The sequence below is a fragment of the Cavia porcellus genome, unplaced genomic scaffold (genome assembly GCF_034190915.1).
Source record: "Cavia porcellus strain 051 isolate PalLab524CR breed Dunkin Hartley unplaced genomic scaffold, mCavPor4.1 scaffold_21, whole genome shotgun sequence".
Classification (NCBI taxonomy): domain Eukaryota; kingdom Metazoa; phylum Chordata; class Mammalia; order Rodentia; family Caviidae; genus Cavia; species Cavia porcellus.
This window is the reverse complement of record NW_026947504.1, coordinates 13,409,287-13,427,425: the sequence shown is the minus strand read 5'-3', so window position 1 is coordinate 13,427,425 and position 18,139 is coordinate 13,409,287. Positions and strand designations below refer to the sequence as shown.

At 39.6% G+C, this 18,139-nt stretch overlaps 1 protein-coding gene across 1 annotated transcript in view; it reads left to right on the top strand.

Moving 5' to 3' along the window:
• The first annotated feature begins 237 nt into the window (after positions 1–237).
• The window catches only part of Lars1 (leucyl-tRNA synthetase 1), a 59,336-nt gene continuing 41,434 nt past the window's right edge, over positions 238–18,139 (top strand). Inside the window, exons 1-8 of the mRNA XM_003477201.5 lie at positions 238–414; positions 4,024–4,142; positions 6,544–6,625; positions 7,279–7,359; positions 9,246–9,383; positions 13,839–14,000; positions 15,072–15,184; positions 15,906–15,969. Of these exons, the coding sequence (XP_003477249.2) occupies positions 409–414; positions 4,024–4,142; positions 6,544–6,625; positions 7,279–7,359; positions 9,246–9,383; positions 13,839–14,000; positions 15,072–15,184; positions 15,906–15,969 (765 nt within the window). The 5' untranslated portion in view covers positions 238–408. The remainder of the gene's footprint in view (positions 415–4,023; positions 4,143–6,543; positions 6,626–7,278; positions 7,360–9,245; positions 9,384–13,838; positions 14,001–15,071; positions 15,185–15,905; positions 15,970–18,139) is intronic.

Genomic DNA, 18,139 nt, shown 5'->3' with positions numbered 1-18,139 from the left:
AGTCCCTAACTCCACCCTTCCCAGGCTACACTCGCGCCTTCTGCCATCTGGAACTGGATGATGGGTTTTGTAGTTCAACATGTCCACGACGTCACTGCTGGTGTCTCTGCTGAGTGGATTTAGCCGTCGGTCGATTTCCAGTAGCCCGTTGTCTTCTGGGAATTGTAGTCAATTGGTAGCTGTTTAATATCGGGTCTCACAGCCCTGGAACTACAATTCCCGGCGGGCTACGGGATGCACCGGCTGTGGTTAGTAGTGAACCGGAAGATTGCTTCAGCCAGCAATAAATGTGCTTTGGTATCTGTGAGGGTTGGCTCCCTGGAGGGAGAGGGGAGAGGTTGTAATAACTCCCGCGAGAGGATCACCTGAATCACTATCGCGGATTTCACGAGTCCATTTGGCGAAGTCATGGCGGTGAGTTTTGGCGGGAAGACAGCTCGTAGGTCAGGGCCAGGAACCCGATTGCCAGTCACTAGGGGCTCTTCTTGTGCTGAGGATCGCCTAAGGGAAAAATCCCTTGGTAAAAGAGAGGTTTTTCCTCCCGCACGCCTAAGGCATGAGTGCCTTGGGGTATTAAGTGCCTTGCCTTTTTTTGTTCGTTTGTTTGTTTTTGAATCCAACTTGCTTATGTAGCCCAGGCTGGCCTCTAACTCATGGCGATCCTCCTGTCTCCGCCTCCCGAGTGTTGGGATTACAAGACAGGTGTACGCCACCACGCGTGGTTTTTTTGCTGTTTCTTGCTATTTGAAGATCTAGGAACCTGAATGACGTGTATGTCATTGGAGCTTTAAAAATCTAGATGGAGAGAGAACTATGTATATAGTATTAACTTCTTATCAAACAATTGAGCGTCTCCCTGTGAAATAGAAATAATGCGTTTTTCAGGAAGTTTACGTGTAGGGGCTACGTACTGAAATACAGGAAAAATACTATGTCAGGTGCTAACAAGTGTTATGGAAAAACAATAGTGGAGGTGGCTAAGGAGTATGGGTTGAGTGTACAGTTGTAGTTTTAAAAAGTATGATCAGGCAGAGCTTTGCTCAGAAGGTGACAGAAAAGAGTTGTAAGCCATGCAATACATGGGGGAAGAGACCCCCACGTAGAAAAAACAGCGTGAGTGAAAAGCAAGGAAAGTTGTATGGGTACAGGACATTGAGCCAGGGGCAGATGTAAGTCCTTTAAGGCTTTTTTCCTGTACCAGAGATCGAACTCACGACTGCCTGCTTGCAAGGCAGGCTCTTATGCCGCTGAGCTAAATCCCCAGCCCCAGTTCTGTAAGGCTTTTACGTGATGTAAAAACCTTGGTGGGCGTGCATTTGTGTGTGTGCGTTGAGAGGAATCTTGTTATGCAGTTCAGGTTGGCCTGGAACTTACTATGTAGCCCAGGCTGGCCTTGAACTTACTGGGATCCTCCTGCCCCAGCCTTCCAAGTGCTAGAATCACAGGTGTGGGCTAGAATGTCTGGCCAAATTGTTATAGTTTCACTGGAGTACTTTGCATAGGCCTGGCTGGAATGCAGTGGTGGCAAAAGCCTACTTGAAGAGTAGATTGAAGAAAGAACAGGAACCAGGTATGGTGGTGCTCACCTGTGATCCCAGCACTTGGGAGGCTAAGGCAGGAGGATCCCAGTGAGTTTGAGGCCAGCTTGAACTACATAGCGAGACCCTGTCTCAAACTGCCCCCGCCCCCAAAAAGAGTGGGAGAGCTGTATGTGGTGACACATGTCTGTAGTTCCAGCACATGGGAGACTGAGGAAGAAGCAAAAGCAAAAACAAGGACAAACAAAACAACAAAAAATAAAAATGGAAAGAAAGAACTGAGAAGGTGGCACATACCTGTAATCCCAGAGAGTCTGAAGCAAGACAGGTGATCGTAAATTTGAGTCCCACCTGGGCAATTTAGCAAAACCCTGTCTCAAACTAAATAGAAAGGGCTGGGGATGAACAGTGGTACAGCACCCCTGGGTTCAATCCCTGTTGTAAATAAACAAATGGGAAAGAAGTGACTGTTGTTGAGGTCTATGGATCATTCCTAAGGAATTTTTTTTTTTGTATTTTTACCGGTACCAGGGATCGAACTCAGGACTGCCTTCTTGTAAGGCGCTTATGCCGCTGAGCTAAATCCCCAGCCCCAGGAATTTTTTTATAAAGGAGAGAAGATGAAAAGGCTTTTTAAAAAATAGGAATCGCACAATGCTTTTTAGGAATTATCCTATGGAAGAGGCTTATTGAGCCAAAGGAGAGCTGTTTTGCTGGAGTGCTGCCCCTGAACTGAATAGAAGTGGGGATTCAGTGAATCAGCAGAGGGGCTAAAGCGAACGTACTTACATAATGTGAACAGGAAAGAAGGCAGAGAATATCTGTGCACAGATGTGAGTGCCACGTGTGGATGTGAGGGAGGAGTGTGCGGGAGTGCACTTCTGTTTGCTCTTTGTGAAGCAGGCACTAGCAAGGTGTTGCAGGCTAGAGGAGGGAGGACCAGCTCTGAAGCCATTGGCTAGGACAGTGCAGTCACTTTCTGTGGTGACAGAAATGTTCTGGGTTGACACCATCTAACTTGATAACCACCAGTCACATGTGGCCACTGAGCATTTGAAATGTGGCTCCTACAATTAAATATGGAATTTTTAATGTAACTTTAAATTGAAATTAAATAGTACAGTGTGGCTAGTGGTTACTCTTTTGCATATTAAGGTTTCAGAAATATTATTTAGGAGGAGTGACTTTCAGAAATTAGTAATATTAAGGGGGTGTTTGTGGTGCACAGTTGTAATCACAGCTGCTTGGGAGGCTGAGATGGGAGGTTAGTTCAAAAACCAAAGAAGGCCAGGTTGGTGGTGCATGCCTGTAATCCTAGTGCTCCAGAAGACTGAGGCAGGAAGATCACCAAGAGTTCGAGGCCAGCCAGAACTCTAGCAAGACCTTATCTCAAACAAAAACAAACAGCTAAAAATTAGTAGTATTCCTTGGCATCACTTCAGGTTAATGGTCGTACTGTTAAACTGAGACCAATTAACGTGGCTTAGGGTTTCCTCCTGTCACTTTGAGCTGTCCAAGTAGAGAAGTAGAGAAGGTGGAGAGATGAGTTGAGTTTTGCCACGTAAGAAGGATGAAATGGGAGTGGGCGGAGACCAGCAGTGATTGTGCAGATGGATAAAGGGGAGAAGTGAATGCGTGGGTTGAGATGTGGACAGGTCAGAGTTGGTGAAAAGGGTCAGTATCAGTAGACCCTCATAGGGTTGAAGGATTTGGGGAATTGGAAATCTTTTGCTGGTGTTTGTTTTGAGACAGGGTCTCATAAGTTGCTAAATTGCAACTTACGGACTCGCGCTTTCGATCCTCCTCTCTCAGCCTCCCAGAGTGCTGGGATTACAGGTATGTGCCACCATACCCGGCCAAACAACTCGTTATTGTCTTGAAATTACTGTCTCAGGCCAGACAGGTGAGAACACAGAGTAGTAGCCAGAAAACCTGGGTAGAACCTGTCTGTGGTTCTACAGCTAGCAGGCTGTGCCTAGATACGGGCAGAATAACAGAAAAGGCAGAGAGAGGAGGGTGTTTTTCCAACTTTGTGATTGCCTGCATTTACCACTGAACTACAGATTTGTTGTCTATGAAATGAGTGTCACAAGGGACTGGGGATTTAGCTCAGTGGCATAAGCGCCTGCCTTGCAAGCAGGCAGTTGTGTGTTCGATCCCTGGTACCGAAAAACATTAAAAAAAAAAAAAAAAAAGAAATGAGTGTCACTGTTCTGCCTACTTTTTAAGGTTAGAAGTTAAGAACTTCTTTAAGAACTTTCTTAACTTCCTGTAAGAACCACAGGTGCTATGAATGCATGAAAAGATTTATTATCTATTTCAGAGATTCATGGGTGTTCAGAGGAGCTGTTGCAGGTAGGAGCATAGGAAGAGGGTTATCAACCTGTGAGTCAGCAGCGCAGTTGTGTGTGAACCCATTTTTTGTTTGCTTTTTTTGAGCAAGCCTGCCGAAACAGAGTTGACTCTTTTCTTTTGTGTCCAATAGGAAAGGAAAGGAACAGCCAAAGTAGACTTTTTAAAGAAGATTGAGAAAGAAATCCAACAGAAATGGGAAGCTGAGAAAGTGTTTGAGGTTAATGCATCTGATCTGGAGAAGCAGTCCAGGTGGGTAAATGGCTCTGTGGAAAGAAGTTATTACGTGAGAAAGTGTGTGTGATGCCTGAAATGGACCTTCTGCATTCAAATCAGAATCAATTTCCCTATGGAATGCCTAGAGTTTTTCCTTATATGAAGGATTTGGTCTTGCTGTATGGTACAGGTTGGCCTTCAAACTTGGTATATGCGATCCTTCTCCCAAGATTTTTTTTAAATAGTATTTTTTATATTCATACCACAGACAGTGTTTTTCTTTTTTTTTTTTTAATTGGTACCAGGGATCAAACTCACGACTGCCTGCTTGCAAGGCAGGCACTTATGCCACTGAGCTAAATCCCCAGCCCCTACAGACAGTGTTTTAAAAATTTTATCTGCACCAGGTGTGGTGGTGCATGCCTGTAATCCCAGCACTCAGAAGGCTGAGGTCGAAGTATTGCAAATTCAAGACAAGCCTGGGCTATAAAGTGAGCTCAAGGCCAGCTTGAACTGTATAGCAACTTCAAAAGACAAAAACACAAACACACAAAAACAAAAAGACAAAAAACAAAAACAAATAAAAACCAAAAACACCCCTAAAGTTTTATCTGGACTGATAAACAAAAGGAAATTATTTTCTTAGAGAGTCAGTAATTATCTCCATAAACAAAAAGTAGAACTATTTGAAGACTATACCTTCAGGACTCACTTCTATAGTTTGTTAGAAAATAAAACTCTGATGGTTTCTGTAGCTGAAAATCGTACTCCAAAAATACTGTTTTGCTTTAAGAAAAACCATAGATAGTAATAATGTCCCCCAAACAATGCCATAATAAATATATGTATTAATTTTAAGACATATTCCATTTTAGATAAAGTTGAAATGTAAAAAATGTGTTTTGTCAGTAAAATGATAACTATCACAATGTAGTAGCTTGCACTGAACACTTAGTATGTGCTAGGAAATGCCTTTAATCGTTTTAATAACCCTTTATGATTAACAGTTTTTCTTCCTGTTTTACAGAAGAGGAAACTAATACATGGAGGCTAAGCAACTAGCTCAAGATTGCATAGCTAAGAATTCACAGGGACTGGAGTTTTTAGGACTTTCTACCTCCAAAGTATCTTTCTTGTTGTAATTAAAAGTTATGAAAAATGAACTGAAAAACCTTTTAGTGAAGGACAATAAACTGTAAGAATATGCAGCAATGCTGAAGAAACCTAGTAATATAATTTTGAATAAAACAAATTACTGTTGCTTATGGTATGGCACGCCTGTGATCCCAGCACTCGCACTCTGGGTGGCAGACGCAGGAAGATCGCAGGTTCTCAAGCCCGGTCAGGGCAGTGTGGTGCTCATTAAGACCCAGTGTCCCTGAGCTGAATTACCAGTTACCCTGCCCTCCCTCCATGAATAGTATTCTATAAACTTCACAAATGAGGGAAGCTAGTGATACATTGTTTAAAGAGGCACAGATGTGCAGCTATTGAAAGAGGGAGGAAAAGCAAATTTCAGATTCTGATTGTGTCTAGTGAGAGAACAAGGCGGGATACAACTGGTAGCTTTGGTGGGTTCATGACTTGGATGGTGCATTTGCCTGGTTCAGTTTATTATTTTTGCAGTACTGAGGATTTAACTGAGGGCTTTCTCACTGAGCTGTCTTTCCAACCCGCCTGCCTTTTTTTCTTTAAATTTTGAGGTAGGGTCATGCTGAATTGCCACGCTACTCAGGCTGGGCTTGATCTTGCTGTCCTCCTGCCTCAGCCTCCCACGGTCCTGGGCTTCCAGGTGTGTACCTTCAGACCCAGCTTTATAGTGTTCATTTTATTATCCTATATATAGTTCAGGAGAAAAAAAAATATAGCATAACAACTTTAAATAGTTTTTTTTTTTTTTGTCTTTTTGCTTTTTATCGGTACCGGGGATCGAACTCACGACTGCCTGCTTGCAAGGCAGGCGCTTATGCCGGTGAGCTAAACCCCCAGCCCCAACTTTAAATAGTTTTAAAGGGGTATCCTTTAAATGCATCTACCACGTATATCAATGATACTATGTTCCTAGTGAATTAAAATGCCATATAGCCAGTGAAACACCGCTCAGTATAGATTCCTAAAAGTAATAAACATTTTTCATTATGTCTATTTTAGCTTGACTTAATTCCCTAGTATTTGCTATGAGGATGTTTATTTCTTAGTAGTCATCTGTAAATGTGTGATTCTAAACAAGTTTCAGTTTTAGAGAGCGTTTAATTTCAAGATTTGTACATTTTGTTTTCCATCAACCTTTGTAGTGTATAAATCTATTTTTCAATGCCTTAGGTAAGTAAAATGTAAAGAGGTTATTTTTTATATCCAGCATTCCTCTACCCCCTCTTTCACTGTAAAAGAAACTTACCTTTTCTTCTCTACTTTCTTTTTCATGGTTGTTTTGCAGCAAATACTTTGTAACCTTCCCGTATCCCTATATGAATGGACGCCTGCATTTGGGGCACACGTTTTCTCTGTCCAAGTGTGAGGTAAAGCTTCGGGTTTGGATAATGGGGTGAGGGATCCTTAATACATGCTACTTTGAGGGCCAGAGATTTAGTCCACCAGTGTAAGTGCCTGCCTAGCAAGTGTGAGGTTGTGAGTTCGATCTCTGGTACCAAAAAAGAAAAAAAAAAAAATAGCTGTTACTTTGAAGAAAAGAACATGTGTAGAATTATTTCCTGTTAAAGAATCTTAAGAGTTCCTTAATTGTTCTTTTGTAATATTTAGTTAATTTAATTTTTATACTTAATTTCACGTGTGTTTGTACAGGGTTCTATGCATATATATGTGTCCAAGATTCCTAGGTTAGTGAGAAAAACAGGAAAAATGCTAGTACACTAGCATTTTGGAATAACCATAAGATCCTGACTGTTGTTTTGTTTTTTGAGGCAGGGTCTCGATATGCAGTTCAGGCTGGCCTTAAACCCATTAGGTAGCTCAGACTGGCCTTGAACTTGCAGTGACCTTCCTGCCTCAGCCTCCCGAGTTCTGAGGTTGCAGGCATGTGCTATCATACCTGGCTGAACTGGTGTTTTAAAGGAAGATGTAAAGAAGAAAACTAATGTCTTTATGAAAAGTTAGCATTTCATATTCAACTACCATGTATCTTTTTAATTTAAATGTAATTCTCTTTCTGTAGTTTGCAGTAGGATACCAGAGATTAAAAGGAAAATGTTGTCTGTTTCCATTTGGCTTGCACTGTACTGGGATGCCTATTAAGGTAAGATTACTTATAAGATTGGTTTGCAATCTTGTATTTATTTATTAATTTTCCTTTTTTGTCTTTTTGAGACAGGGTCCTGCTATGCAGTTTAGGCTGGCCTAGAACTCTCTTTGCAGCCCAGGCTGGCCTGCAGGGGTCTGCCAGGACACCTGTCTGCTGCAGTCTTTATTATAGAGCAAATAGTAATATCCAGTTCAAGAGCTTTAAGTAGGATTTTCTAATTCTGTCAAAGCTTTGTAAAATGGGTTCAACTTATTATAGTGAAGATTAAGTGAAGATTACAAACATTTGAAGGGCTGGGGATTAGCTCAGTGGCATAAGCGCCTGCCTTATAAGTGTGCAGTTTTGAGTTCAATCCCCGGTACCTAAATAAATAAATAAAAATACCAGGTAAAAAAAAAAATTTGAAGATGTAAATATAAGACATACAATTAAAGTCTTAAGAAGTGATTTTTAAGAAGTTTTGATTTCTTTATTATTATATTGTATATACATTATTATATATTTAAATCAGTTAGAATAGGGTAATAGTTTCTTTTTTGTCTTTTTTGGAATTAGAAATTAATCTATTTTTGACTAACAATATGTAGTGATCTGTGCATTTGTGGCATGTAAAATATTGCCATGATCAATTGTATCATATTTTGATCATTTTTTTATTATCATTATTTTTTGTCCTTTTGAGACAGGATCTCACTATGCCATTCAGGCTGGCTTTGCGCTCACTTTGTAGCCCGGGTAGGTCTCGAACTTGGCAATGAGCCTCCTGTCTCAGCCTCCCAAGTGCTGGGATTATAGGCATGCACCATCACTGCCGGCTATTTTCATCATTTTTACAAATGTCTTCATTTGTTACGAATTTACATTAGAAATAATTCGACCAGACAACTATAGAAAAATTCTCTTCTCAAAGTAGTAACAGTTGCAGCTAGCAGTTAAATAGTGCTTGCAGTTTCTTTTTAATCTCCATTTGTTGTTTTGAATGCTATCAAATCAGCACCCTGATAAAGGCTAGTGCAGGGATCAGTTTATTCTTCATCTATGGTTACCAAGTTTTACCTTGTATGTACTTAGTAGTAATCTTTGCCACATTTCCTTATTTTTTTCTCTCTACACAAACAGACACATGCACGCTTTTGTTTTTCTTTTTCTATGAACTTTTGAAAGTGAACTGTAAATACTTCAGCGTATGTGCCCTGTGAGCAGGGTATTCTGCATCCTTGCAGTCACGTTATTCCCTTCAAGACGTTCAACATGGATCTGAGATTATCATTTTTATCTAGGCTACGTCCAAGTTTCTTTAGTGGTCCCAAAATACCCTTGCTAGTTATATTTTTACTTCTTTTGTGGATGACATGCTACATTTAGTTAATAGCTAACAGGACATATGAAGAACCCACAAATTTTAACTTCTCCTATTGAGGAAATACTTTTTTTGCTCTGTTTTGTTTTGATCTCGCTTTACAGTTTAAGCTGCCTAAAACTCACTACGGTGTAGTCTAGACTGGCTTGAACTCATGGCAGTCCTCTTGCCTTAGCCTCCTGAGTGTTGGCATTATAGGCATGTGCCACTACACTCGGCTTCAAAGGCAATACTCTTTAAACTGAGAAGCAGTGTTATTAATGTTGATCAAAATAACACACAGTGCTTTATGTATCTTCCTATTTCTAGTGCCTAGCATATAGTGTACCCCACTGAGTACTTGGTGTTGAGTAAATGATTACTGAGTAGTTTATGAATTAGTGGATTTTGAGATAAACAATTTATGTCATTTGAGTAAATATATACATATATAATATGTGTTCATATATTATGAAGAAAATTTCAAACAGTTAATTTTAGTTGGCTGTAGAAGCAAAAACTCTATTTCCTTGTGTTATAGGCATGTGCTGATAAACTGAAAAGAGAAATTGAACTATATGGTTGCCCCCCTGATTTTCCAGATGAAGAAGAAGAAGAGGAAGAAATCAGTGTTAAAACAGAAAATACAGTAGTTAAGGATAAAGCTAAAGGAAAAAAGGTTTGGTGAATGTTGATATTTATGTTGGTTGAGGTTTTATGTTTGTATTTGTGTGGTTTATTTTATTTGTTTTTGCAATACTGGGCATTGACTAGCTTAGCACATGTTAGGGGAGCACTCTCATAGATACCTTGGCTTCATGTTGTACTTTGAAAAGTGTTTCACAGTGCTGCTTGAGCTGGGCTCAAATTACAACCCTCCTGCCTCAGCCTCTCAACTAACTGGGATTATACACAGGTGCTACCATGTCTGGCTTGTATTTGTTTGATCTGTGTGGGTGCTCCCATAGTATAGTACTGAGTAAATTAAATGTACTTGGTAATTTGAAAGAAGTATCAGCTTCAAAAACTATCATTTCACTCGCCTTAGTTTAAGATAATTTAAGAATTGTAAAGGAGTTGCAAAATAGTACAGAGAATTCCCTTATAATCAATCCCAGTTCCTCTTAGTTGTAGCTTATACAACTGATAATAGTCCTTAAAACTAAGGAATTAACGTTAGTACAAAACTACTTGCTCCACTACAGACTCTGTTGTTATTTTACCGTTTTTTTTCACTGAGCTCCTTTTCTGTACCCAGGTCCCGTCTGAGATCCCACACTGCTTTTGTTTATCAGGTGTCTGTAGTCATCGCCTTAGTCTCCTCTGTTTTGCTCTTGTGCGACTTTTGATACTTGTTAAGAGTACTGTTCAGCGTTTGATGGGCATTATTCCTTTTTTAATGTAAAGATACTGTTCAGACAGATGCTTTTACTCTTAGTCTGTTTCATGTTGCTGTAACAGAATACTGTAGACAGGGTAATTTCAATCACCAGGAATTTACTTAGGAAGTTCTGGAGGCTGGAACCTAGACTGAGGCAGGCATCTGCTGAGCCCCTTCTTGCTGCATCACTGTGGTGGAAGGACATAGAGACACAGATGTGTGCAAAAGGGGGTGAAGCCTGTCCTTTTACAAGGTGCCTACTCCTGTGATGATGATGTTAATCCACTCACAGGACGGAGACCTCATGGTCTGTAGCAGCGGTGATGAGCCTGTGGCACATGTGCCTAGTGGGCTGTTTGTTCTCCTCACGAGCTTTAAAAGATTGGCCTTTGTGGGCCTGTAGTCTCCAACTCTTACTGCTATTACACAGGGGATTCACTTTCTGACACATGCTTTTGGGCACACATTTCAAACCATGACACAGACTGGCCTTCCATTTAGGTTTATCTGACGTTTTATCTTCGTGGGTTGAGACTATTGCTTTTTGAGAGGAATAGCAGAGATCTGAAAAATCCTCAATGCATCATGTCAGGGAGTATGTGATTGCGATATGACTTAGTGGTAATGTTAACCTTAATCATTTAGGATGGTGTCTGTCAGGTTTTTCTACTGCATTTTATTTTTCCCTTTGTAATTAATATATATTTTGAGAGAGTTATTTTCAGGCAATGGAAATAATATCCCTATCCTGTTGCTTTTAAAATAATTTGCTGGTTAATTTTAGCATTCATTAATGAGTATTGTCTACAACAATTACTACTTTGTTGTTAATGATGTTTTTCTATTTCTGTCGTTTTAAAAATATTATGTAGAATTCTGAAAGGAAGAGTTACCTGCCTTCCCCATTTACTTATTCAGTCTTTTATATCAGTGTGAATTCATGGAGTTTAAGGTTATAGTGTAATACTTTCAAAGTTTGTTTGTGTGTGTGCATGTGCAAGCGCACAGTGGCTGTTATTATTGAGATTGTTCTTCCAGGTTGGTTTTGGTCTGCATGATATTGCTGTAGCTCTTCCCCGGCCCTTCACTGTTTACCCTGCTCATCTACTCTTTGTGGTGCTAAGGATTGAACCCAGGAACCCACACATACTAGGCAAACACTCCTCCATTGAGCTACATCCTTATTGGGGGCAGGGTCCTCACTAAGTTGTCTAAGCTATCAATTTAGAATTTTCCTGTGTCAGTATTCCTTGAGTCTAGAACTACAGGCATGTGGTGTATCACCATGCCTGATTTTATTTTTTATTTTTCCTGTTTCAGCCCCAGAATCAGTCACTTCTCTAAGGATCCTGGATTGCGTTTATTGAAGACTAGTATTCAGAAGCTAAGGTCTGAGTGCCAGGCTTGCTCACTGATGCTCTGATGTCATTGTGTCTAGGTCTGTTAGTTCACACAGGTACCGTTGGCTTCATGTGAGTGTCACAGGGCTTGATTTAGCATTTTCTCTTTGCTTATTTGTGTGATTTCTTGCTACAGAGCCTGCCTCTTGTTATCTATAGTGTATTTAGCTATTTATTTAATCCTAATGTACTAATAATGTAGTTTCAAAGTTGCTGACTTATCTCCCTGGGAAAAATAGTTCTGTCAATTAAAGTGTTTGTGTGTATGTAATTCTTTTTGTCTTGAGATTCTAGTCAACACACTTTTCCCCAGAATGCTTAGGTCAATTCCTTTCTTCCCCCTTCTAGTGTGAGTATTTCAAGTGTTTTTAATGCAGGTAGATATATTTCTTATGCATCCATCATATATTTGTCTCACACCCTAGTTGAGTTAAAAAAAATTCTCATATATACAGCAGGGTGTTGTACACGTCTGTAAACACCGCTACTCAGAAGGCTGAAGCAGAAGGATTACAAGTTTAAGGCCAGCTTGGGCAATTAATTAATTAATTTTTTTTTAAGAGCAGTAACGTTTATTGGAGAAAAGCAAGGGGGAATGGAAATAGCTCCTTGAGAGACTGGAGGCATCCCTAATGGGTTGCCGGTGAGCCCACTCTCAAAGGAAGTTTTATAGAGCAAAATCATGAGGCAGGCCCACTGTGGATCAAATGATCATCAGCCAATGAGATTGTAATCTTAGGTGATACCTAATGGTAGCAAGAGTACATGGGTGACATCATTGACCTTGGTCAGTGACCTTAGCGTTTGTCTTCTCTTTAGTTTTAGTAGTCTTAGGGGTCTTAGTGTTAGACCACTTGTAGATGGCGGAGGATGACCCACTCCTAATGAGATAACAAAACTCAAAAAGTTGATACCAATAATCCCAAGCCTCTATTCATCCTTTAGGCAGTGTGTAAATAGCCACTGTGGCTTGAACCTTCAAATGCACCTCTGGCCACAGTCCTGATGCAGCCACATCTCCTGTAGTGACTTCTTCGAGGGCCCAGCCCTGGGTTGACTGCCTACTCTTTACCTAACTTAGCTGTCTATAATATTCCCTCTCTGAAGAGGTATCCCTGACTGTGGTTAGGGGAGAAGGTGTGTAGTTTCTGCCTGCTTCCAGCTGGAAAGGGTCAGGGTCTGCAGTTGTGGGCCTTCTCCAGAGAGCTAATCTAACGGGCTGCACATGGAAGTCATGTTATAGGTCAACAGTTAGGAACTCTTTGCAAAGTCAATCTGGTAGATCCTGGAAAGGAGTCTGGTGCATTTGTCTTTGGTTCCATCTGCACGATCACTCGGAGTTTGGTAGCCTCTGAATAGCAAACACTTTGAAAGGTGAAGTATAGCCAGAGGACTTCTGTTCCAACCATGTTTAGTAGCTGAATCCTCTGCATTCCTCTTTTGACTCGAGGGGCTAGGCAGGCCATGTGTGGATGCAGAAAAATAATAAATTGCTCTTTTTCAACATGTAAGGGTTGAACATTTTCCAGGGCTTAGGAATACATCCTGAAGGACTTTGACACTGAGATACCGTTTCTCCTTCCAAGTATCTTGATGGAACCTCCGAAGTGATAGAGGCAAATGCTAGATGTCAAATACACTGAATTCCGTGTCCCCCCTGGTTGAAAAATGAATTGTACAGAACAATGCAGGTTAAGAGCAGGAAAATGTATTGGTAAAAAGGAATGGGGACAAGGCGTAAAGGAATGGGGAATAGGAACAGCTCCTGAGAGACAGGAGCGACCCGAGTGGGCTGAGCAGGAGCTCATTGGCATAGTGCTTGCCTGTAAGGCTGTGGATTCAGTCCTGAGAACTGGAGAGTTCTGTGGGTACTGATGTTTCTATCATCCTGCCCAAAATTGCTTTGCATTGCCTCTTTAGAGTTGTATATATTAACTTCATTTCTTCCCTCCAACTCTTTTTGGCATTTGGTTGTATGTTTGATATTGCTAAGTTTGGGAAAGAAGGAAATTCTTGGGACTAGCTTACGTATGCTAAGAGGAAAGGGGAAAGAGTATGTGTTACATTAGAAGAAAGGGAACAGAAAGTTTGATATTGCCATCTCTTCACAACTGGTAGTTTTTGTGGCTTTATTGGTTTAATGTCATTGGTACCAGTTTCCTGTTAAGTAGCCTGACAATATAGTTCCGTTGACAAATAGTACATCTAACTCCTACAATGTTCTGACATTGCAACAGTGCTTTGGAATTTAAGAAACTACTAAATTGGATTATGTACTTGAATTGCTGTGGTCCTAGAATGTGAAGCTGCTGGTTATTCTTTAATGGAGTTTATCTTTGCCTGTTGTTTTCAGAGTAAAGCTGCTGCTAAAGCTGGATCTTCTAAATACCAGTGGGGCATTATGCAATCCCTTGGGCTGTCTGATGAAGAGATAGTAAAATTTTCTGAAGCGGAGCACTGGCTGGATTATTTTCCACCACTGGCTATTCAGGATCTAAAGCGAATAGGTTTGAAGGTACGCTCATTGCTTTCATGGTTAAAATATAAAGAAACCATTTATATTTGTGTGAAAAAAGATTTGGACCACCTCGAATTTAGAATAATAATATAATCTACCTGTATGCCACTACAGAATTATACTGCTGTTATACTAGCATGTAAAATGGGCCTCAGTGTGAGGAGTGAAGCACTTTCATATTATTTGTCTTTTTCCTTTTATCAGTACCAGGGATCGAACTCACGACTGCCTGCTTTCAAGGCAGGTGCTTATGCCGCTGAGCTAAATCCCCAGCCCCTATATTATTTGTCTTAATGGAATATATATTGGTAGATTAACTGTAAATAGAAAAATTTAAAAATACGAAGAAACCAGAGTTTAACTTGAGTATTTAGGAATACATAAAGATATTATTTAACTACATTGTGTTTATTATAATTCCTGTATGTTTGTTAATATGTAAGTATATACTTAAATACAAAGAGAATAATTGGTATGTTTATTGTAGAATGAATAGAACTTGAAACAATGTTTCTTTTTTTTTTTTTTTTTCCTCCCCTGTACAGGGAATCAAACTCATAACTTTGTGCTTATAAGGGAAGCACTTATGCCTCTGAGCTAAGTCCCTGCTTTTTTTGTGTGTGTGCTGAGAATTGAACTTATCACCTCATGCTTGCCAAACAGGCGCTTACACAATTTTTTCTTTCAATGTTTGATAAATTCTAAGTTGGAAAATAAAGAATGTAAGAGTAAATAATTGATTCATAGGAGTGTTTTTTAAATTTTTATTTATTTATTTATTTTTGGTACCGGGGATCGAACTCATGACCTCATGCTTGCTAGGCAGGCAGGCACTAATGCCACTGAGCTAAACCCTTATTTTTATTTTTTGAGCCAGGGTCTCGCATTGTAGTTTAGGCTGGCCTTGAACTCACTACCTAGTCCAGGGTGGCCTTGAACTTGTGATTTCCTACCTCACCCTCCTGAGTGCTGGGATCATAGGCAAGCACCACCATGCCTAACCAGGAATTTGTATTTCTAAAGTTTTATCTATTTCTCACAATTACCTTTTCCTTTTTCCATTTGTAGGTAGACTGGCGGCGCTCCTTCATTACCACTGATGTTAATCCTTACTATGATTCCTTTGTTAGGTGGCAATTTTTAACTTTAAGAGAAAGAAATAAAATTAAATTTGGAAAGCGGTAAGTTTGTTATCCTTCAGTATTATCAACCAAGAAACATACAATTCTTTTATTATGATTTCGTACCCATAGTCTATCTTTTTCCATTTATGTTATCTTTTTATAATTTCTTTTTCTTGTTCTCTTGTATCTTTTGTTTTCAGAGTTCTTAAGTACTCTGAGCTGCTTTGTGTTTGTGACAAATAGAACCAGGGACAATGGAATTATAGGTTTTATGATCTTATTAAAGATTCTGGGCCGGAGATTTAGCTCAGTGGCATCAGTGCCTGCCTGGCAAGCTCGAGGTTGTGAGTTTGATCCCTGGGCAAAACAAAAGAAGATTCTGCTTGGTATTCCTCGCCAAGTAGAAAATAATCATTTGTGTTTTATACTTTTGTTCTAGAAATTATTTTAGATTCTTCCTTGATTTTATAAATTAAGTAAAGGCTATTTATGGTTCATAAATGAGTTTATATTTTATAATCTTTAGTTTTATACCATAAAGTCATGATAGGTTAATGTTTTTCGATAGTGTTACCTTTGTGCAGGTAGAAACCTTTCATTAGTGACCAGGTTGACTAGAACTACTCATAAAATTGTAAATAATAGGTATAGATATTTGCAGACTTAGAAGTTTCAGTATGAGACATACTTAAAGGTGTTAGGAGCAACACTGGAAAGTATGTTAGGATCTAACTTGAATATTATAATAATATTTGTTGCTTATTGTTTATTTTTTTAGGTACACTATTTATTCTCCAAAAGATGGACAGCCTTGTATGGATCATGACAGACAAACTGGAGAGGTGATTATCTGTGACAGAGTAGCTATTATAATAACCCTTACTGTGGCCACAGAGCTTTACATCAGAACCCTAAAACTAGCTCATTGTGCTGAGTGAGGTAAAGAGTTGTGCTACTCTGGTGGTTCTGCAGAGTGAGGCAGATGACCATTACATCCCTGTATCTTGTCGAGGACTTTGCTATTCTTGAAGAGTTGTCTGTGGACCAAGTCTCTCTGCTTGTCCCAGAAAGCACATTGCTGAGCCTTGTCCCCAAATTGCTGAATCAGAAGTTGTGGAGTGGGGCCCAGGGATCTGTGTTTTTATAAGCTCTCAGTGTGATTCATAGGTGTAGTGATGTTTGAGCAACACTACTTAAGAGAATATATAGCTCTAAACAAATTGGAAGCCAGGCGTGGTGGTGCAGGCCTGTAATCTCAGCACTCAGAGGCTGAGGTAGGTTTGAGATCAGCCTGGGCTACAAAGTGAACTCCAGGGCAGCTGAACTACACAGTGAGACCTTGTCTCCAAGAGACAGCCAAATCAAACCAAACCAAACCAAACCAAACCAAAAGGACCAAAAAAAAAAAAAAAAAAAAAAAGGCTTTCTTCTTTTGCAGTACTGGAGATTGAGCCCAGGAACTTTTGTATATGCTGGCAAGCACTTTTCAGCTCCATCCCCAGCACTTTTAAAATTTAAAATTTCAAGTTGCCACTGCTGCCTTTAGAATTGTGACCTTTTCTCAACCTCTGAGGTAGCTGAGATTAATCCAACTGCGACTAACTTTTGATACTTAGATTCTATTGTATTTGCTTTGATCATGTACCTACTTGCTTATTTCCAGAGTACTTCTAGCTGTGCATGATATCAGTTCCACAGGGCATTTATGTAAAGCACATTGATAGTATTATTCCCTGTAAGACTTGAATAGAGCCAGAGTGATTTTTCTTAAAGCCTTGGAACAGTAAATTGGTGACAGTGCCAGCATCTGATTTTATGAGCTCTGGCTTAGTCTGTTTTCTCTTGCCATCACTGAATACTATAGACTTCTGTGAAGGTATAGACCTTTACAAAGAATAAAGTACACACTTTTGCAGGCTGAAGATGTAGGATCAGGTGAAGGCTCCCTTGCTGGCTGAGGTTTTCTGCAGAGCCCTGTACCTACCAGAGAATAAAGCAAACTAGTGTTTTAAACAGATCTGTTAACTTTTTGAATCTGTGAATGGATTAACCTGTTCATGAGAGTAGAGCCCTCTGATCTAAATACCTCTTAAAGATCCGTTTAATACTTTATAACAAAGATTAAATTTCTTTTTTTTGGTACCAGAGATTGAATTTACAACCTTGAGTTTGCCATGAAGGTGCTTTTTAAGTTGATTTTTTGTTTTGTTGTTCTATATTTGCATATACTTCTTTACTTCTCTTTGTTTTTGAGACAAGGTCTTGCCGTATAGTTCAGGCTGGTGTTGAGTTCACTGTGTAGCCCAGGCTGGCCTCAAACTCATGGTGGTCCTCCTGCCTCAGCCTCCTAATGCTGGGATTATAGGTATAAGCCATCATACCGAGCTTTATTTGCATGTACTTTAATAACAAAGGTATTTGAGCAGTAAGTGAACAAAATCAGGGAGACAAGGAGACTTAATACTTGATCTGTCCACAAGCTTAGGCATATATGAAATGTCAAAGCATATATTGTCTGTGTTAATATAGGCTTTACATCTACCAGTTTTGCTTAGGTATATTTTCTAAAACATTAGAAAAGAGTGCAAAGTTAGGTCCACCAATACTGTCAAGACAATTTGGTCCTAAAATTTTAATAAAGTCTAAAAACTTCCTGTTTTCCTACATTGACTCTCAAAACTTTTAAGCTGTGTATCAGTAAATGTGCTGCCAAAGTGCCTGAGTTACGTATCAGAGTACTACTTTGCAATTTAAACTTTCACCATGCATGAAGGATTGAATGGTTTTAACATGAGTTTTGGTGGGAGCTTTCAAACCATGTAGAATTACTATGAGGCTATCATAATTTTTATTACCATCTTTGAACTTGTTTGTAGTCTAGCAACTACCTTTCAAAATCAGCCTCCCGTTCCGTGTAACTTGTCTGATACGAGTAAGAAGTAATTAAAACTTGGAAAGATTTTAGAGATTTCAGAAGGCCCAGTAAAGTTTTAGTACACATTAAGCATTCCT